At 37.2% G+C, this 18,724-nt stretch overlaps 1 protein-coding gene across 1 annotated transcript in view; it reads right to left on the bottom strand.

Annotated features, from left to right (window-relative positions):
* ITGA8 (integrin subunit alpha 8) overlaps positions 1–18,724 on the bottom strand; it is a 248,220-nt gene that overhangs the window by 43,709 nt on the left and 185,787 nt on the right. Inside the window, exon 24 of the mRNA XM_066385213.1 lies at positions 598–703. Within this exon, the coding sequence (XP_066241310.1) occupies positions 598–703 (106 nt within the window). The remainder of the gene's footprint in view (positions 1–597; positions 704–18,724) is intronic.

Consider the following 18,724-nt stretch of genomic DNA (forward strand, 5'->3'; position numbering starts at 1 on the left):
TTGCTTCTGGAATATATTTTACTAATGAATGAACTAATTCAAATCTTAGAATAAGTTATTCATGTCTAATTTGGCTTATTTGAGTGAATGGTAAAATTATTCTTATCTATCTAGCATCAACCCATCATATATTATTGTATATGCTTTTTTTGTATAGTAGTGAATAATACATAAAATCTTCTCTGTCTTGTACCTTCCGGTTGGTGACCTTCAGTTTAAGAGGTGGGTGGGTTTTAAGGATATCTGAAAATGTAGGAATAAATAAAATCAAGTCTAGGGAGCTAAGCTATGCTTAGGTTGTCCAAACATTAAAAAGAGAAGAAATAAATAACATTTAAATAAAAAGAATTATAACAAGATAAAATGTTTCTCACTATATAATGGCTCTCACCACCAAAAAGCAAGTGGCCATATAGTGGTTACTTAACAAGAACCCCACCACCACCACTGCAATATGACAGCATAACAGCACCAATCTAAGCAGTACATGAAGCTCACATACTTGTACTGGCGTCTTTTAAGAAGCTATGAAGTGTTTATTAGTAAAGAACATTAAGAATAGACCCCTAACATAACTTCAACAGAGACAACAGCTACCTCATAAATATGCTCCACCAGTGGTCCAACTCCCTCCTCTTTGTGGGGCTCCTCTTCTGGTTCCCAGTTATGAATGGGAAGAACAATCTGCGGAGGGTGGGAGACTCTGAAACACGGAATGTCACATTAAGTGCTGCGACAGCACACGTGAAGAATGTTTCACTGGTGTACAGTACCAAAGGACCAGAAAAAACGTGGTTCTCGATTTATTTGAATACTATAAATAGTCCTATAAGGAAAACAGTACTGAAAGTGATGTTCAGTAAAATACTGTAACTATAGGAATAGTGAAAGGTCTGAAACATCCACTGTAGTCTCCTAGTTATTGGTCTTTACTTCAAATTGTCTATTTTATAGCATCTCATCTCTTGAGCACTAGGGGGATAGAGTGGAGAACATTCCTGAGTTGAGATGGATAATTTAGCATATACATTATGAAAATATATTGTTGGGCAGATAAAATACATTATGCTCACTTTGTTAAAGATGGCGCTGCCCACGTGGAAACCTGTCGCTCAGGTGATGGTATTGGTTGCCCTTCTTGCTTGGGATGGGTGTGATTATATTAATGTGTGTTGGGGGCAGGCTGTAGGCAGGCAGGATCCTTGTAGCTTGGGGCTTGCTTTTGGGACTAAGCCTTTCCCACCGTTTTTGATGTGGGGTGGTGCACTCTCATGAGGAATCCCATTATGCCTCAAAGAAGTGACTTTGTATCAGAGACTTCCTTGTTTGTAAATTGGATTAAAGGTTTTGGTTTCTACACTATAAAGTGGGGCAGATCGGGAGCTTGCTCTCTCTCAGTTCCTGAGATTAGCATTAGAGAGGAGAGCAGAGAAAGGCCATGTGGAGGAGGCCAGGAGAAGCAGCCAAGATGGTGGAGTGCTGAGTGAGAAGCCAGTTTGTGCAGAGTTTGTGCAGGGAGAAGGAAGGAGATGGGGAATAGAGGTAAATAAGTCTGGTGAGCTAGAAACCTTTGATCTAGGAAACTCGAATAAGTCAGTAACTTTGTGAGCACTGAATGAGTGGGTTTTGGAGCCCAGTGTGTGTTTTTACTTGCCCGCTGGGTGCAAGCTAGGATTAAAGGTGATGGCCCACCAGTTCTTGGCTCCATTGTTTCATTACCATCTGTCCGAATCTAATGCGAACCTGCATGGGCCAGGCAGCTGTGATGGTGGCCCTGGCTACTGGCTTTACATATATACTTTTTATATCTATTAGATCCTGTGTGTGTGTGTGTGTGTGTGTGTGTCTGTGTGTGTGTGTACATGTGTGTATGGGATATATAATTCCTACTTTAAGTCATATCAAGAAATAAGACTTATTTGCATGAATAAAATAATTCTAGAATTCTGTGTGACATGTTAAATGTCCAGCCATGAAGAAATCAAGTTTACAGTTAAATATTTCATAATAGAAAAATGGCCACTTGTATATTCCTCTTTCTTAGATTTCTCTGGCTTCCCATTAATTCAGCCATAACTCTCACACAACCATGACTGAAGCCAAAACAAAATAAAGCCTGTTAATGCTCTAAAGTTCTTTTATAGGTGACTCAAGAGTGAGAGAGAGAGTTAAATGGCACAGTTGTGTAAGTAGGCTATTAACTTTACTCCTAGGTATTTTTGCTTGTGACTTAGACCTAGAGAGTGAGCACTGGGGGAATGAAATACAATACATGGCCTTATTCCATATTAAAAGCTGATTATAAACCTAATGATTCTTTTTACACAATCTTAAAAAGGAATTCTCCAAACCCCACAATACTTTCTAGCAATTTTCAGCTAAAAGATATATTAAAAGGAATTTCAAGACTTCTAACTAGAGCCCCTGGCTGGTTGGCTCAGCGGTAGAGCGTCGGCCTGGCGTGCAGGGGACCCAGGTTCGATTCCTGGCCAGGGCACATAGGGGAAGCGCCCATTTGCTTCTCCACCCCCCACCCCCCCTCCTTCCTCTCTGTCTCTCTCTTCCCCTCCCGCAGCCAAGGCTCCATTGGAGCAAGGATGGCCCGGGCGCTGGGGATGGCTCCTTGGCCTCTGCCCCAGGCGCTAGAGTGGCTGTGGTTGTGGCAGAGCAACGCCCCGGAGGGGCAGAGCATCGCCCCTGGTGGGCGTGCCGGGTGGATCCCGGTCGGGCGCATGCGGGAGTCTGTCTGACTGTCTCTCCCCATTTCTAGCTTCAGAAAAATACAAAAAAAAAAAAAGACTTCTAACTAGAAGTGATTTCACAATCATCTCTTTTAGCAATCGTAGGTCTTAAATGCCCTTTTAAGGGTATGCAGGAATTAACACAGCCTCTAGCAATTTCAAAGTTATCATTTTCCCTCCCTCTGATAATCTCTTTCTAAAGCAGAAAGTAAATTTTATTGGGCTAAATTCTGACCTAGGGGCAAGTAATTTAACGTTTGTGTATCTCTATTTCCTCACCTGGAAAATTATGATAAACTTTTTGGGTTGTATACCAGAAACAATTGGAAAAGATCTCAAATGTGTTTTGGTCAAAATTAATTTGGGTGCATTGCATTCTGAAGGTGGGTAGGAGTAGTACATTTTAAAAACTGAAAACCAAAAAAATGTACTAAATTGTGAAGTCTTTCACATTCATTTTTAAGGTGTAACAATTTAATAAAAAGTGCAGAGCGTAGCTTTGCTGGGGAGATACTTTAACATCCTCTAACTTGAGAGTGGTTTGTTGTTATGCCATGAGCCCCTTACCTACTTAATCTGATTAAATCCTATTTAGATGAAACATAGGAAATTTGGTAAAGAAAGGAGTCCAGAACATGCTAGGTTTCCTTCATCGGACAGAAGCCCACAGAGCTTAGGCTTCCATCCCCACGGGGTCCTAATGACCTCACCACCAAAGCTTTACTTTGCTCTTAGCTTCTTAGCTTGGCAACAACAGAGTTGATTCCAGCATGCCCACATCTGTTGTGAGGCTCTAGGGAAACCTTTTTTTTGGTTGTTCTTATGATTATCAATCTTAAAGGACTGGTCATAAATCCTCTAGGACCAAAGAAGCATAAATTTAGATCTGGGCTGGTATTGTGGAGATATCATGTTCAAACTCCTCATTTTATAAATAAAATAAAAGCTGATGTTCAGAGAAGTAGGGGGCTGGTTACAGGTGAAGGCTATAGCTCAGGTTTACTCAGTACCATCTGCTCTATTTTTAATATACAATTGACCACAGAGGCCACTAAGCTGCAGTGAGCTTAGTAAACACAACTTAAAAAAACTTCCTGGCCCATTTCTGTAACACAATCAAATAAAAATCTATAAAGAAACCTATCACAGGGCATGGCAAAATTATTCAAAAAGTATGACTCACAAAATTCACTTATTTACCCTCTGAAGAACTTACCAAGTCTGGAGAGACCCGGGCAAAGAATGGTTTTCTGAAAATCCCAACTAAATAAGTGAAGCATTGTCCACTATTTTCAAAGTTATTATGTTTTTAGAAAGAATGGAGAAACAATATCATTAACTAATTGGCTTGGAATGAACTGCGGGTGCAGTGATCTAACAACCGTTACTGTATAGCCTTCATATTCTAAGATAGAGGATAGAGCATTACTCCACAAAGACCCTCAAGTAGTAAAATTAGCGGTACTTAACGCTAACACGAGATATTAGGAAGGGCTTTGAGGGAAAGGAGTAAATTAAGTTTTGGATAAGTTAAAGATTTTATGCTCTCAGAAAGTTCCAATCTGATGATGCAGTAGTACGGTATAAGCCATATTTGCATACCTTGTGTTGAAGTCATATTGGTCCAAAATAGCAAAGACTACCATTTATGAAATAATGTTGGCTCTACCTGCTGTAGACAATATCTATACAGAAAATGGTTATTTATGATTGTAAGCTCTCTTAATTCAAACCCATTCTATCTTGATTATTTTATAAATGATAAAATTGTATTATTCTTTAAGATATCAATATAGTCAACCCTCACCATATTATGGTTCACTTTTCGTGGTCTCAATGTATTGTGGCTTTTTAAATTGTATATATATCTAATTTTGTATTGCATATTTTTTTGTTATATTGCAGGATTTTGAGGTATATAGGTATTATTTTATATTTATTATTTTAATTAGTTTTGTAGTAAAATAAGCAAACTAAATGTGGGAAAGGTTAATAACAGTGTGGGACAGTTTTATAAGACTGTGGAGAGGGTTTATAAAGCCTTAAAAATATAAATAATAAAATAAATATAAGGTTAGTACTTCATGGATTTTTGCCTATGGCAGGGTGTTCTAAAACCTAACCGCCACAATAGATGAGGGACCACTGTATATGTGGTCCTGCTTTTTGTGACTAAGTTTAATGCTAAATTAATCTTTTGTACCAACAAGTGACATTTAAATCTGCTTAAAGATATTACTTGGTATTGAAAGAAATGAAACAATTCTCAATATTGTCTTCCCATCCAAAAACAAATCGATTTAAATTCATTTTTTAAATTACAAAAATAATGGTAAATTAAGAAAAGAAAACCAAACATGATAACATACATTGGAAGAAGGATCACTGACTAAAAAGAAGATTAGATTTTCCTGATGACTGTACATAGAATTTTCAACACAGTAGCTATTCATTAAGAATTGAACATTGGAAGTAATGTCTTTGCTGAATATTTGGAGGAAAGAATTTCTTATTATTTAAAATTTTATTCTGTAAAATGACTAAAAAGAACTTTAACACTATCTTAGAGAAAAAATATGGCCAATTGTTGAACATTAATTTAGCAATTAAAATAACTGCACACACACGAGAAACCCAATTTTAAATCTCTGTTTTGATTATTGGAAAAAATGAATAGAAAATTTCCTACTTTTTTTTTTACTTAGAAATAGTTGTGTAATAAGTGATGACAGAAAAACATTTAGAACATTAATCTGAAAATATGAATATATGAGAATAAATACAGTTACATTAATACTCTGGCTGCCTTGGACTGATTTATGTCATGGAATAAAAGCAGCTCCCAATTTAAAATTTATTTTGGAATGAAACAGTTCCTCTTTATTTTTGGTTAGCAATATAAAGATAAGCTAAATTTGAAGGAGACAAAATTTTATATATACTAGTTGTGATTTTTTTAAAAAAATAATGCTTGTGTTTTCTTCTTTGATTTTTAAAATAGTATTTTTCTTATCAAGAGAGGGATGAGGGAATTAAACTATAAATGCACAAAAATAAAAAGAATTAGTTGTAAATATCTGTAAACCAAACAGGTCACTTCCCATGAGTCAATTGTTAAGTTAAAGAGGAAATCACAAAGGAAATTAGACAATATTTTGAAGTAAATTACAATGAAAATCCAACATACTAGCATTTTAGTATGCCACTAAAGCAGTTGTTGAGGGAATTATAGCAGAAAATGCTATTTAAGAAAAGAAGACAGGTCTCCAAGTAGTGATCTAATTTCTACACAGAGGAATAAGAAAATAATAAAAGATAAAATACAACCCGAAGTGAGCAGAAGGAAAGAAATAATAACAAAAGCAGAAACCAATGGAATAATAATAATAAATAAACACCCAAAACAAAGCAATAAAAAGATTTAGAAAAGGATAAAAAGATCAACAAACCAAAAACACCTCGTTCCTCTAGCCAGACTATTCAGGGGAAAAATAAAGTGCCAATATTGGTAAGGATAAGAGGACATCATTAGAAGTCTGATGGACATTAAAGGGAAAGGAGAGAATATTATGAACAACTTCATACCAAAACATGTACCAACTTGGATGAAATAGACAAATTCCTTGAAAGACAAACTATCAATGCTCAATCAAGTAGAAACAGAGAATGTGAATAGCTTTATATTAAATAATGACATTGAATTGTTAAAACCCTTCCTAAAAAAACAAAGAGCCAAAAACAAACAAAATACCCCCAAATACTGTAGACTCAGATGGCTTCACTGGTCAATTTTACCAAATATTTAAGGAAGAAATAACATCAATTCTACACAAATATTTTTATAAATGTTGGAGAAATACTTCCAATTCATTTTATAGAGCTGGCATTCTCCTAATACCCAAATCAGAAAAAAGGTATTGTAAGAAAACTACATATCTGTATTTCTCATGAACATATATGCCACAGTCACTAACAAAGTTTTAAGTTGAGTACCACAACATATAGAGAATAAATTCAAACACATACACATACACACACACATACAGAATGTAAAATATGTCAAAACATAAATGTGGGGGAGTGAGTAAAAACTAGTGCTTTTAGAATGTGTTTGAACTTAAGCAACTATCAACTTAAAATAGGCTGCTATGAACAGCGGTTGTTATATGTGAATCTCATGGTAACCAGAAACTAAAACCTATAATGGATACATGAAAGAGAAACAAATCCAGACATATCACTAAAGAAAGTCATTAATGCACAGAAGAGAGCAGAGAAGAAGAAAGGAACAACAACAACAACAACAAAAAAACCTAAAAAAACCCAACCAGAAAACAATTAATAAAATGACAGTAAGTACAACTCTATCAACAATTAACTTTAAATGTAAGTGAACTAAATGAACCAATGAAAAAGCATAGGTGACTGAATCAATAAAAAAAAGACCCATGATTGCCCTGGCTGGTTGGCTCAGTGGTAGAGAGTCGGCCCAACGTGTGGTTGTCCTTGGTTCAGTTCCTGGTCAGGGCACACAGGAGAAGTGACCATCTGCTTTACACCCTTCCTCCTTTCCCTTCTCTCCATCTCTCTCTTCTACTCCCTCAGCAAGGCTCCACTGCAGCAAGTTGGCCTGGGTGCCGAGGATGGCACCATGGCCTCGCCTAAGGTGCTAAAATGGCTCTGATTGCAATGAGGCCATTGCAACCAGATGGGCAGAGCATTGCCTCCTAGTGGGCTTGCCAGGTGGATCCTGGCTGGCACATGTGGGAGTCTGTCTCTCTGCCTCCCCACTTCTCACTTAAGAAAAATACACACACACACACAAAAAGAAGACCCATGCTTATGCTGCCTACAAGAGACTCACTTTAGATCAAAAGACTCACACTTTGAAAGTGAAGGGATGAAAAAAGATAGTTTTTGCAAATGGAAACAGAAAGCAAGGGGAGCAATTCTTGTATCAAACAGACTTTAAAACAAAGACTGTAAAAGAGACTAAGAACACTATATAATGATAAAAGATCAATCCAATAAGTGGATACAACTCTTATAAACATCTACACACCAATGTAGAGCATGTAAGTACATAAAGCAGACATTACAGACATAAAGGGAGAGACTGATGGTTATACAATAATAGTAGGGGACTTTAACACCCCACTTACATCAATAGATAGATCATTCAGACAGAAAATCAAGGAAACATCGGCCTAAACTGATACATTAGACCAGATGGATTTAAATAGATATTTATAGAACATTTTACTTGAAACAGCAGAGTACATATTCTTTTCAAGTGCATATGAAACATTTTCCAGGATAGACCACATGTTAGGACCACCCAAAACAAGCCTCAATACATTTAGGAGATTGAAATCAAGCATCTTTTCTGACCACAGTTGAAAATAGCACTATCATAAAACCCAGCAATTTTACTTCTGGGCATTTATCTGCAGAAAACAAAAATACTAATTTGAAAAGCTATATGCAGCCCTAAGTTCATTGCAACATTATTTAAAATAGCCAACATATGGAAGTAACCTAGGTGAATATTGATAAATGAATGTGTAAAGATGTTTTACATATTATTCAGCTATAAAAATGAATGAAATCTTGCCATTTTTGACAACATGAATGGACCTAGAGGCTATTATGCTCAGTGAGACAAAAAAACCCAAACAATTACTGTATGATTTCACTTATATGTGCAGTCTAAAAACAAAACAAAACAAACCAGAAATAAAAAACTCATAGACACAGAAAACAAACTGATGGTTGCCAGATGGAAAGGGGTTGAGGGAATGAGAGAAAAAGGTGAGAGGGATTAAGAAGTACAAATTTCCAGTTATAAAAATAGTCATGAGAAAGTACAGGACTGGGAATATAGTCAATAATAAATGAAAAACTATGTATGGTACCAGATGAATACTAGACGTATTGGATTGATTAAACCATAAATTATATAAATATCTAATCACTATACTGTAAAGTTAAAACTCATATATTGTGTCAACTATTAACTGAAAATAAATTTAAACAAATAATCTAAAAATTTCTTAAAATTCAAAACCAAAAATTAAGTCACCACTTTAAAAGAAATAAAAAAGAAAACCATTTAATCATCTTAGATACAGAAAACACATTTGAAAAAAATGAATACACATTCATGTTAGAAATCCTCAAGAAAACTAGGAAAAAAGGGGATACCCTCAACTTGATAAAAAGCCTTCAGCTAACATCAGACATAAATGGTAATAGCATGAGTGTTTTCCTCTTAAGATCAAGGCACGATCTAAGAGATGGAAGGGTGTCTCCTTTCACAACATCAATTCAGTCTTGTACTAGTAGTCTAATCTACTCAGTAAGAGAAAAAAAAAAAGAAGTAAAAAGCATAACTGTGTAGTAAACAGTTTAACCTTGTCGCAAAAGAGGTCTGACCTTTGCCCTCAGAGTCTAAGAGGGAATCTCTAAGCTCTCAACATTTTATGCTGCAGAATAAGGAGCCTTTGTTTGGCTGGGGGGTTTGGGTCACAATAGATATTCTAATAATATGATTTAGGATGGGCGTTGCCCACACCAAAAAGATAAACCACGTGATTTAGGATGGGAGTGTTGGTCAAATCACAGCAGTTAAGTGAAAGACTCAGATCAATCATGCTTATGTAATGATGCTCCTGAAAAACTGAACACTTGAGTGTCAGGTGAGCTTTGCTGGTTGATCCTACTCCATGCATACTGTTACACATCAATACCATGAAAGTAACACATCTCTACTGGAGAAAATGGAAGCCCTGTGTTTGGTACTTCCCTGGACTCCGACTTACAGATTTCTGCCCTTGACTAATTTTCATTGCTATTGTTTCTCTGTAATAAGTTGTGCCACAAGCATAAGTTTTCAATGAGTTCGGTAAATCCTTCTAAATTAATTACTGAATATGAGGGTAGATTTGGGTTGGTGTCAGAAGTGAAGGCAATCCACTGTGGGGATGGTTCCCTCTAACTTTACAGATGACTGAACTTTTCCACATATAGATTAGAAAAAAAAAGAAATAAAACTGTATTACTCACAAATAACATGATTTTGTAGTAAATCCTAGAAAAGCAACAAACAAGAAGCTACTAGAATTTGTGAGTTTACCGAGATCTCATTGTTCCCTACTATGTTTCAAGACTTATTCAACATGTGGCTCAATGGAACAGAATAGGAGGTCCAGAAATAGACCCACACAGATGGACAACAAATTTCCAACAAAGGTGTTAAGTAATTCAATAAGGAAAAGATGGTCTTTCCAACAAAGAGCCCAGCAACCGCTGGATAATCATATACAAAAATGAACCTTGACCTTTATCTCATACCACAAATTTAGATTAATAAAAATTAACTTAAAATTATTCACAGACCACCATGTAAAACTCTAGAACTTATAGAAAAGAAACAAAGGAGACAATCTTGTGACTTTGGATAAGGCAAAGAATTTTAGAAAGGACAAAAACAGCACAGACTATAAAATATTTAAAAGTTGGATTTCATCAAAATTGAAAACTTCTGCTCTTTGAACATCAATGGTAAGAAAACAACAAGCCAAACCATAAACTTGGAGAAAATCTTTGGAGGACACTTATCTGATAAATGATTTTCTATTTAGACCATATAAAGAACTTTTATAACTCAAAAATAAGACAAATTTAAGAAACATTTCACCAAAAAAAGATATACTGATGGCAAATAGGCAATGAAAACATGCTCAATATTGTTGATTAGAAAATGCTAATTAAAACTTCATTGAGCTATTTCTACACATTACTAGGATTACTAAAGAAAGAAAGAAATGAACAAACCTCAAACATATGCTTCAAAGATGCAGCCTGACTGGAATTCTCATACCTTGCTGGTGGAAATACAGAATGAACATGGTGCAGCCACTGGGGAAAACAGTTCGCCAGTTTCTTAGAAAGTTAAATATACACTTGCCATACAACTCAATAACTCCATTTGTAAAAATGGATGTTCCAACAAAGACCTGTACGTGAATGTCTATAACAGGTGTATTATTATTATTAAAAATTTATTTTTAAGTTATTGTGTTGACATGGTTTCAAGTGTCCTACTCAATATAACACCATCTACATACCACATCATGCCCTCCCATGCCCCATGCAAAGTCTCTTTCCACTCCCATTTCTCCCTCTTTACCCCCTTCCCCAACTTCCACACCCCTTTTTCTTCTGGCTATCACTACCCTGTTGTCTGTATATATGTGTTATGTATATATGTTTATTAGTTAATCCTCTCACCTTCTTTGATCCAGTTTCCTCCCAAATTAAAAAGAACTCAAATATACACCAACTCATGAATAATTGAACAATTCATGGGACATCCATGCAGTGGAATACATTGTCATAAAAAGAAACAAATGACTGACACATGTAAGATGATTTTCAAATGCATTATGATAAGTAAAAGAAGCCAGACTCAAAAGGCTACAGTGTGTGAGTGTGTGTGTATGTGTGTGTGTGTGTGTGTGTGTGTGTGTGTGTGTGTGTGTGCGCGCGTGCGCTTTTCTGGAAAAGATAAAACTATACCACAGCAAACAGATGAAGGTTGCTAGGGACTACAGTTGGGGTAAAGGTTGATTACAAAGGTACATAAAGAGGCCCTGGCCGGTTAGCTCAGTGGCAGAGCGTCGGCCTGGTGTGCAGGAGTCCCGGGTTCGATTCCCGGCCAGGGCACACAGGAGAAGCGTCCATCTGCTTCTCCACCCTTCCCCCTCTCCTCTCTGTCTCTCTCTTCCCCTCCCGCAGCCAAGGCTCCATTGGAGCAAAGTTGGCCCGGGCACCAAGGATGGCTCTGTGGCCTCTGCCTCAGGCATTAGAATAGCTCTGATTACGGCAGAGCGACGCCCCGGATGGGCAGAGCATCGGCCCCTGGTGGGCATGCTGGGTGGATCCCGGTTGGGCGCATGCGGGAGTCTGTCTGACTGCCTCCCCGTTTCCAACTTCAGAAAAATGCAAAAAAAAAAAAAAAAAGGTACATAAAGAAACTATAGTATCTGGGGTGATAGAACTGTTTTATATTAAATGTTGTCAGAGCATCATAACTTTTCTATTAGACACTTAAAATGAGTAAGTTTTACTTTATATAATTGTAATAAAGCTGACTTAAAAAAAAACCAACACCAGCACCATTAACAGATATCTTCAGGACCTTTCACCCCAAAGCAGCAGAATATACATTCTTTTCAAGTGCTCATGGTACATTCTCTAGGATAGACCACATGTTAGGACACAAACAAGTCTCAGTAAATTTAAGAAGATTGAAATCATATCAAGCATCTTCTCTGATCACAATGGCATAAAACTAGAAATCAACTACAATAGAAAACCTGGAAAACATTCAAACACTTTGAGGCTAAAGAGCATGTTATTAAATAACAAATTGGTTAACAATGAGATGAAGGAAGAAATAAAAATTTCCTTGAAACAAATGAAAATGAACGACAACAACTCAAAATTTATGGGACACAGCAAAAGCACTCCTGAGAGGGAAGTTCATAGCATTATAGGCATACCTGAAGAAGAAAAAGCTCAAATAAACAACTTAACACTGCATCCAAAAGAACTAGAATAAGAACAAAAAATAAAGCCCAGAGGAAGAAGAAGGAAGGAAACAATAAAGATCAGAGTGTAAATAAATGACATAGAGGCTAAAAAACAATACAAAAGATCAATGGAACCAACAGCTTGTTCTTTGTAAAGGTAATCAAGATTGATAAACCTTTAACCAGACTCATCAAGAAAAAATGAGAGAAAACTCAAATAAATAAAATCAGAAATGAAAAAGTAAAAGTAACAATTGCCACTGTAGAAATACAAAGGTTTGTAAGAAAATACTAGGAAGATCTATATGTCAAAAAATTGGACAACCTAAGTGAAATGGATAAATTCCTAGAAACATACAATTTTCCAAGACTCAATCTGGAAGAATAGTAAATCTAAACAGACCAATTACAACAAATGAAATTGAAACAATTATTAAAAAACTCCCAACAAACAAAACTCCTGGAACAGATAGCTTCACAGGTGAATTTTACCAAATATTCAAAGAAGAACTAACTCCTATCCTTCTCATGTTATTTCAAAAAATTCAAGAGGAGGGAAGACTTTCAAACTCCTTTTCTGAGGCAAGCATTATACTCATTCCAAAACCAGGTAAAGACACTATAAAGAAAGAAAACTAAAGGCCAATATCCCTGATAAACATACATGCTAAAATTTTCAACAAAATATTAGCAATCTAGATCCAGTAATAAATACATTTAAAAAGTCATACATCAGGATTAAGTGGAATTTATTCTGGGGAGGCAAGGGTGGTACAATATTCGCAAATCAGTAAATGTGATTCATCACATAAACACAAGGAAGGATAAAAATCACATGATAATATCAATAGATGCAGAAAAAGCATTAGATAAAATCCAGCACCCATTTATGATCAAAACTCTCAGCAAAGTGGGAATGCAGGAAACATGCCTTAACATAATAAAGGTCATCTATGACAAACCGACAGCCAACATCATACTCAAGGGGCAAAAATTAAAAGCAATCCCTTTGAGATCAGGAACAAGGCAGGGGTGCCCCCTTTTACCACTCTTATTTAACATAGTTCTGGAAGTTCTAGCCACAGCAATCAGATAAGAAAAATAAATAAAAGGCATTCAAATTGGAAAAGAAGAAGTAAAACTATCATTATTTGCTGATGACAAGATACAGTACATAGAAAACCCTAAAGTCTTAGTAAAAAAACTACTAGATCTGATAAATGAATTCGGCAAAATGTCAGGATATAAAATTAATATTCAGAAAGCAGTGGCATTTTTATACACCAACAATAAACTGTCTGAAAGAGAAATTAAGGAAACAATCCTCTTCACTATTGCAACAACAACAACAAAAAAGTACCTAGGAGTAAATTTAACCAAGGAGATAAAAGACTTATACTAGAAAAATTATGAGACATTGAAAAAAGAAATCAAAGAAGATACAAACATGTGGAAGCATATACTGTGTTCATGAATAGGAAGAATAAACATCATTAAAATGTCTATTTTACCCAAAGTAATCTATAGATTCAATGCAATTCCTATTAAAATGGCAATGGCATACTTCAAAAATATAGAACAAATTATTCCAAAAATTTATATGGAACCAAAAAAGAACACAAATAGCCTCAGCAATTTTAAAAATGAAGAATAAAGTGAGAGGTATCACACTTTTTGATATCAAGTTATACTGCAAGGTTATAGTAATCAAAACAGCTTGGTACTGGCATAAGAACAGGCATACAGATCAATGGAACAGAACAGACAACCCAGAAATAAACCTACACCTTTATGGTCAGTTGATATTTGACAAAGGAGGTAAGAGCATACAGTGGAGTAAAGATAGTCTCTTTAATAAATGGTGTTGGGAAAATTGGACAGGTACATGCTAAAAAATGAAACTAGACCACCATCTTACACCATTCACAAAAATAAACTCAAAATGGGTAAAAGACTTAAATATAAGTCATGAAACTATAAACATCTTAGAAGAAAACTCTCTGATATCTCTTATAGCAGTATTTTTGCTGATTTATCTCCATGGGCAACTGAAATAAAGGACAAAGAAAAACAAATGGGACTTTATCAAACTGAAAGCTTTTGCACAGCAAAAGACACCATGAACAAAATAAAAATACAACCCACACAATGGGAAAACATATTCACCAATATGTCTAATAAGGGGTTAATAACCAAAATTTATAAAGAACTTCTAAAACCCAACACCAAGAAGGTAAACAATCCAATTTAAAAATGGGCAAAAGAACTGAAGACACTTCTCCAAAGAGGACATACAGGTGGTTAATAGGCATATGAAAAAATGTTCAATGTCATTAATTATCAGAGAAATGCAAATTAAAACCACAATGAAATACCACCTCACACCTGTCAGAATGGTCCTCATTAAAAAAATCAACACACAATAAGTGCTGGCAAGGGTGTGGAGAAAAGGGAACCCTCCTGCACTGCTGGTGGGAATGCAGACTGGTGCAGCCACTGTGGATAACAGTGTGGAGTTTCCCCAAAAAATTAAAAATGGAACTGCCTTTTGACCCAGCTATCCCACTTGTAGGAATATATCCTTAGAATATCAAAACATGAATTCAAAAGAATTTAAGCTCTGCCATATTTATTGCAGTATTGTTTACAATAGCCAAGATCTGGAAACAGCCCAAGTGTCTGTCAGTGAACGAGTGGATTAAAAAGCTGTCATACATATACACAATGGAATACTATGCCGCTGTGACAAAAAAGAGGAAATCTTATCTTTTGTGATAGCATGAATAGACTTGGAGATTATTATGTTAAGTGAAATAAGCCAAGCAGAGAAAGACAAATATCATATGACCTCACTTATATGTGGAATCTAATGAACAAAGTGAACTGAGGAATGGAATAGAGGCAGAGGTGAGGTCACAGGGAGTAGAAGTCAGCTGTCAGAGGAAAGAGGAATGAGGGGATGGGATCAGAGAAGGTGAAGGGATTCATGAAATTATATATACATAACACATAGATACAGATAACAGGACAGCAAATCCCAAAGGGAAGGTGGCGGGGGGTGGTGGCAATGGTGGACAAGGAGGTGAGGGTGAGGGAGTTATACTGAGTGGGACACTTGAATTCATGTTAACACAATAAATTAAAATTAATAATAATAAAACCACCAAGCACCATAGACTGTGAAAAGATATTTGTAATACATGTAACTGATAAAAAATTAGTGTCTAAACTCTAGAATATAAAAGGACCTAACAGGAAAAAGTTAAGCTTGTTAGTATAAATATGTACAAAAGAATGAACAGAAATTTTCCTAAACAGGAAGAATAGTAAAAAATAAATGAAGAAGAAGGAGGAGGAGGAGGAGGAGGAGGAGGAGGAGAACGGAAAAGCTAAGTCTCATTTAAATATCAGGAAACTCAAAGGCCCTGGCTGGTTGCCTCAGTGGTAGAGCGTAGGCCTGGCGTGCAGGAGTCCTGGGTTTGATCCCTGGCCAGGGCACACAGGAGAAGCGCCCATCTGCTTCTCCACCCCTCCCCCTCTCCTTCCTCTCTGTCTCTCTCTTCCCCTCCCGCAGCAAAGGTTCCATTGGAGCAAAGTTGGCCCGGGTGCTGATGAGGGCTCTGTGGCCTCTGCCTCAGGAGTTAGAATGGCTCTGGTTGCATCAGAGGGACGCCCCAGATGGGCAGAGCATCGCCCCCTGGTGGGCGTGCCAGGTGGATCCCGATCAGGCTCATGCGGGAGTCTGTCTGACTGCCTCCCCATTTCCAACTTCAGAAAAATACAAAAAGAAGAAAAAAAATTAAAAAAAAAGAAATCAAGAAACTCAAAATGAAACCTTCAGCTAGATACTATTTCTTATCCATAAAATTGTTCCAAGATTTAAAACTGGGGCATTTTTGTCTGCCTGTCCAACACTCAATAGATAAAGCATTGATCTGGAATACTGAGGTTGTCAGTTCAAAACTCTGGGCTTGCCTGGTCAAGGCACATTAGGGAGTTGATGCTTCCTGCTTCTCCCTCATTCTCTCTCTCTCTTTCACTAAAAATGAAATAAAATCTAAAAACAAAACAAAACAAAACACTGGGGCATTTTGAGAATTAGTTAATGTAATGATATGGAAACTATTATCCATTTCTTGTGGGACTGAAATTTAGTAAATAACTATTTTGAAAAAAAAAATAACCCAGCTTTATATTATTTAGTAAAATTAAATCGTGTATACTTTGATACAGAAATTCTACATCTGAGCATATACGATTCTGATAGTCACCCACATGTGTATCAGGAGATATGTACAAGAAATTTTGTAAAAAAAAAAAAAGAAAAAGAAAAAGAAAACCCCCAAGTATTCATCAAGAGTAGAATGGATAAATAAATTATGGTATAGTTTTACAATGTTAAACTCTTGTGCAATTAAAATTAATGATCTATAGGCACACAGACTGAAGTGGGTGAATGTCAAAACCGTTCATTTGAATGAAAAAAAAATAGAAGCATACACAAAATGAGATTTTGTTTAGAGAAGATTCAAAAAACTCTCATAGGTTGTATAGCTGATCATTTATAAACATGCAACTGGAAACAGGCTGCCTGAATTTATATTCTAGCCCCTGCTTCCTAGTTGTGTAGCTTTTAACTCCTCGTGCCCAAACTCCCTCACTTGTATAGCAATGGCATATTAAGATGTCCTAACATGTTGGGATACCAAATGAAATGATCAATAAATGTTAGGCCCTGGCCAGTTGGTTCAGTGGTAGAGCATCGGCCCAGCATGTGTATGTCCTGGTTCGATTCCCAGTCAGGGCACACAGGAGAAGCAACCATCTGCTTCTCCACCCCTTTCCTTTCCTTTCCTTTCCTTTCCTTTCCTTTCCTTTCCTTTCCTTTCCTTTCCTTTCCTTTCCTTTCCCTTCCCTTCCCTTCCCTTCCCTTCCCTTCCCTTCCCTTCCCTTCCCTTCCTTTCCCTTCCCTTCCCTCCTTCCCTCCTTCCCTCCTTCCCTCCTTCCCTCCTTCCCTCCTTTCCTTTCCTTTCCTTTCCTTTCCTTTCCTTTCCTTTCCTTTCCTTTCCTTTCCTTTCCTTTCCTTTCCTTTCCTTTCCTTTCCTTTCCTTCCCTTCCCTTCCCCTCCTTTCCTTTCCTTTCCTTTCCTTTCCTTTCCTTTCCTCCTTTCCTCCTTTCCTTTCCTTTCCTTTCCTTTCCTTTCCTTTCCTTTCCTTTCCTTTCCTTTCCTTTCCTCTCCTCTCCTCTCCTCTCCCCTCCCCTCCCCTCCCCTCCCCTCCCCTCCCCCCTACACCCCACCCCTCCCTTTCCCTCCCCTCCTCTCCCATAGCCAGTGAGTACATCTAGTGGAGTCTTTGCCTCAGGCGCTAAAAATAGTTTGGTTATCATCATGGCCCCAGATGGGCAGATCATTGGCCCTGCTTTTTTTTTTTTAAGTGAGAAAGAGAGAGAGAGACAGACAGGAATGGAGAGAGATGAGAAGCATCAACTCATCATTGCAGCACTTTAGTTGTTCACTGATTGCTTCTCATACATGCCTTGACCAGGGGCTCCAGCTAAGCAGTGACCCCTTGCTCAAGCCAGTGACCTTGGGCTCAAGCCAGCAACCATGGAGTCATGTCTATGATCCCATGCTCAAGTCGGTGACCCCATGCTAAAGCTGGATGAGCCCATGCTCAAGCCGGCGACCTCCAGGTTTTGAACCTGGGTCCTCAGTATCCCAAGTTGACACTCTTTCCACTGCACCACCACTTGGTCAGGCAAACTCCCACCCCTTTCTTGAGAGCATGATGACAACGGCTCTGAGTGCAGAAATCTAAAGTTGCCATTATGGAGGAATGTGCACCAAGCAGGACCCATGGAAAAGAAAAAGGGAACCTGGACTGCTAGAGTGACAATTCAGCCCAAAAGATTCTGAAGAAACAAAATTTAAAATAAAATTAATGAAGCCCACACTTGCACAAAACAAGAACTATGTGCGGTCCATTTCTGATTCCTTTCTCCCTCAGACAATTTCCAGACGGTAGCTATTTCAAGCCTTTTAGTTGACCACTTTCCTCTGTCTCTCGATTGATTGCTTATTGGCACCTTCTTCAAAGACGAGGACTGACCCCAAAATATAAAAACCATCAGTTCTCACCTAAGAGCTGGCCATTTCTTAAACTCAAGATGTGGTACGGTGAGGTTGAATTTTCATTATGCCAAAATAATATTGGAGAGGTGAGGCTTTCAGGCAGTGACACAGTTGTCTTTTTTATCTGTCTTCTTATCATTATCTTTTATAGTTTGATTACTGAACTGTCAATTTGAGGAATAAAGTGAGCCCTTGTCCTGATATCCTTAGACTTAATTACCATACAGGATTTACTCAACCTTGCAATGGAAGGC

Source organism: Saccopteryx leptura, chromosome 5 (genome assembly GCF_036850995.1).
Source record: "Saccopteryx leptura isolate mSacLep1 chromosome 5, mSacLep1_pri_phased_curated, whole genome shotgun sequence".
NCBI lineage: Eukaryota > Metazoa > Chordata > Mammalia > Chiroptera > Emballonuridae > Saccopteryx > Saccopteryx leptura.